Source organism: Hibiscus syriacus, unplaced genomic scaffold (genome assembly GCF_006381635.1).
Source record: "Hibiscus syriacus cultivar Baekdansim isolate YM2019G1 unplaced genomic scaffold, ASM638163v2 tig00117005_pilon, whole genome shotgun sequence".
In the NCBI taxonomy this organism is placed as follows: Eukaryota; Viridiplantae; Streptophyta; class Magnoliopsida; order Malvales; family Malvaceae; genus Hibiscus; species Hibiscus syriacus.
The window spans coordinates 2,337,440-2,341,112 of record NW_024063519.1 but is presented as its reverse complement, the minus strand read 5'-3'; the positions used below and the strand labels follow the sequence as shown (position 1 = coordinate 2,341,112).

The 3,673-nt window shown below is 37.7% G+C and overlaps 1 protein-coding gene across 3 annotated transcripts; it reads left to right on the top strand.

The window, feature by feature from the left end:
* Positions 1-458: 458 nt before the first annotated feature.
* Positions 459-2,758, top strand: LOC120194995 (probable trehalose-phosphate phosphatase D). Of its 3 annotated transcripts, none has more exons than XM_039197144.1 (10): positions 459-605; positions 711-1,001; positions 1,096-1,236; positions 1,316-1,387; positions 1,485-1,577; positions 1,712-1,768; positions 1,861-1,962; positions 2,050-2,268; positions 2,349-2,441; positions 2,511-2,758. In XM_039197144.1, exons 2-10 carry the CDS (start codon positions 744-746, stop codon positions 2,577-2,579), a joined length of 1,104 nt encoding a protein of 367 aa, XP_039053075.1. In that variant the 5' UTR covers positions 459-605; positions 711-743; the 3' UTR covers positions 2,580-2,758. The 3 variants fall into 3 exon arrangements, with proteins under 3 accessions (XP_039053075.1, XP_039053073.1, XP_039053074.1); XM_039197142.1 differs by having other exon boundaries at positions 1,485-1,592; XM_039197143.1 differs by having other exon boundaries at positions 459-613; positions 1,485-1,592.
* Positions 2,759-3,673: the final 915 nt, after the last annotated feature.

The following is a 3,673-nucleotide window of genomic DNA, read 5'->3' as shown; positions in this document are numbered from 1 at the left end:
CATGCCATCAAAACCCACATAAATCTACATTCTTGTTCAGTAAGGCCAAGCTTAAAAGCAAACGGTGCGCTTTATACGGAACAAGACATTTTAATCCTTAAATTTTACTGATCAACTGTAATAATAGTTTTGACCTTTTTTTTATAGTTTTTCAACACAAGAAGTTGCTGTTAAAAAAACACTTCCAATTTATTTGTCCATGGGGGTTAGAAATATTCCAGGAATCAGCCGAATGGTCCCTGGAATCGTAGAAAACAAAAGAAGAGAGGGAAGGGATTGGGAGAACGCCGGGGTCGAAAAGTGCATTTGGCCACCAATATGGCTGTTTCGTCGCTTTGTGTTAAACCATGTTTATAAATTGACTAGACTAACCCCGGTTTCTTTTTCCGACTTGTTGAGTCTTAGTGTGCTTCTGTGATTTTCGTCTTTTCATTTCATTTCACTATATTTTCTTCTCTCTTTATTTATCTGTTTTCTCTCTCTCTCTCTCTCCCTTTGCTTATTTAAAAACCTACCATTGGCTGTCTTCGATGTCCTAAGATCTCACACGTTGCCATCTTCTCTGCTTTCTTTCATACCCTGTTCCTTTTATCTACTCTCTTCAGGTTTCAAAGTTAGCCTTTTAGAATTTGATGTTATACGATTTAATGTGTTTCTTTATTTGGCTATATCTTGGTCTAAAGTTTTGGTTTTTCTGGTGAAATATGCAGAAGATAAACAAGAAGAAGCTAAGTTAAAAAAAGATGACTAACCAACAGAATGTGGTGGTTCTTGATGTGATATCGCATGGTGTTGGGAAGGTGTTGCCTCCCTCGTCTCTGACAGTGGCTAAGTCATTTTCACCTCAAGACCTTAAGATGCTGTTGATGAAGAAATTCGAAACTGAAAAAGGAGGGGCTAAAGTCAATGCCTGGTTGGATTCCATGAGAGCGTCTTCTCCGACCCGTATCAGGTCGACTACTGTTTCCTTGCCCGAAACCGATGACAGAAGCTCCTGGATTGTAGGTTCCGTTTCCCAGTCAATAATCCTTATTCCCCTTTGTTATTGTTACCGGTTAATGATGAATGACCTTTTTTTTTTCTTCTATGTATTAGGTACATCATCCCTCGGCTTTGAGCATGTTTGAGCAAATAGTAGCTGCATCAAGAGGGAAACAGATTGTAATGTTTCTTGATTATGACGGCACGCTCTCTCCGATCGTTGAAGACCCGGATCGAGCTTTCATGCCTAAAGAGGTTCATATCTTCATGTTCTCAACTAATGTTGCTTGCCAGCTATAAAACTCCTATTAATTCCTCGGTCGTCTCTAATCAGATGAGAGCAACCGTGAGAGACGTCGCCAGATATTTTCCGACGGCAATAGTGACCGGGAGGTGCAGAGACAAGGTACATTACACTGCCATTATCTTACGGTTCATATACTTGGTGTTCGATTAATACAAAGACGGACAATGTTGAATTGAATTGGTTTTTGATGATACAGGTCTACAGCTTTGTAAAATTAGCTGGACTTTATTATGCTGGTAGCCATGGTATGGACATCAAGGGACCATCTAAAAGTTGCAAATACAAGAAAGTAAGAGTATCAAATGTACTCGTGTAGTTTCACCTATTGTACTTTTTAGTTGCCCTTTTTTTCCTCACCAGTAAAAATCTTGCTTGGATGCTTCTGGTTTTCATTTCTACTGACAATTTGTGTGTGTTATTTAGGGTAACCAGGGAGTTCTTTTCCAGGCTGCCAGTGAATTCTTGCCCATGATTGAAGAGGTTTTTGTCTCCCACAATCTAGTGCATTTCAGAAGTTCAAAAAGAAACAATCCGTATTAAGGGGATTGATTTGTTTGCTTTTAAATTTCCAGGTTTACAGAGCTTTGGTAGAGAAAACAAAATCCATTGCAGGAACCAGAGTGGAAAACAACAAATTCTGTGTCTCCGTACACTTTCGCTGCGTGGATGAAAAGGTACACAAGCAAGCCATCTTGCGTCTTCAGTTACGATTAATTTTGTGGTGCCTACATTTATCTCACAGAGTTCTTGTCATTGGCCAGAGCTGGGTTGCACTAGCCGAACAAGTGAGGTCGGTGCTCAGCGAGTACCCCAAGCTTAAACTAACTCAAGGCAGGAAGGTATTAGAGATCCGACCCACCATCAAATGGGACAAAGGAAGAGCCCTTGAATTTTTATTGGAGGCACTAGGTTACGCCGATTCAAATGATGTTTTACCGGTTTATATCGGCGATGATCGATCCGATGAAGATGCATTTAAGGTCGAATTTAATTAAAAATAAATAACTATATGATGTATAATTGAGTTCTAAAATTTAACACATCATTTTTAATGAATCAGGTTTTACGTGAGAGAAGGCAAGGGTTTGGTATTCTTGTTTCCAAATTACCCAAAGAAACAAACGCTTCTTATTCTCTTCGGGAACCAGCTGAGGCAAGATTACTAATCCTACCTTGCAATTTTTTTTACATCAAATTTGAGCTAACTTCGATTATTTTACAGGTGAAGGAGTTCCTGAGGCGTTTGGTGGACTGGAAAAAATTCACACAGAGAGAGCTTAGATGTGCTTAGCTTTACGCATTGTATTTCAATCCCACCCTGCATATATGATTAAAGCCGTGGAGGGTGGAAGTAATGTATTTTCCTTGTTTTAGAGAGAACTCCCAATTGTAATTAGCTAACTACCATTATGTTCAAGAGGCTGTAATTTAGGCCCCCACCCCCCCAAAAAAATGGAAAATCTTTCAACTATTTCTCTCTCTTTATCCTTTTATTATTTGAATATAATCATTTGTTTGAGATATCCTCAGATATGTTGACCATAGAACTGAAAAAAAATATGGTATAACTTTAATGAGACAACCACGTGTTGACGAAGACACTTGCATCTGCCATGTAATTTTTGCCTGTCCATTTTCAACTGCTACACATATATAAATGAATACTATAAGGTTAATGCCAGCAGTTCACGTTCTTAAAATAATAATTGACCCTCCCATGCCAGGTTTGATCCGAAACAAACCAACATTCAGAATCTACACATCCATTGGTTGTTTTTCCCTGTTCAAGCAACATGCAAGTACAATACAAAAGGTTTAATTATAACCTTAAAAGCTGTATATGTTGCGGGAAATATTTTTTACAAGATTGTTTATTATGACTTCACCGATGTGAACTAGACACGTCATTAGTTTCTTAGTTCCAAGTGCTTAATTAGGACAATAATCCCTGCTTTCTTTAAGGGAAAATCCTACAGTTGGGGGCTTAATCCATGTGATTACTATATTAAACAAAGTTTGTTTAACTGATGAATTGGCATTAATTTTCCATTAAATATTGCAACTGTCAGTTTCATCTTTCACGCATATGATGATCTCTAGGCGAAAGAAAGAGAGTGGAAAGCAATGAAGCATATTAGTTGGAAGAAATAACAGCAAGCTCAAACTTATTACAGTTTGAACATTTGGAGTTTTCCTGAATAAGTTGATGCAATCCAAATATTTTTACTGCCAAGGAATTGTCTATATGTATCTTACTTGTGTGTTTTTTTCAACATAAACAGAATTTTTAATTTATCGAAGTTGTATCAACAAACGTCTTGTCAAATACAGACTGAATAAATACGGTCGTGACTATTGAAATAACATATAACAATGATTGCGTAG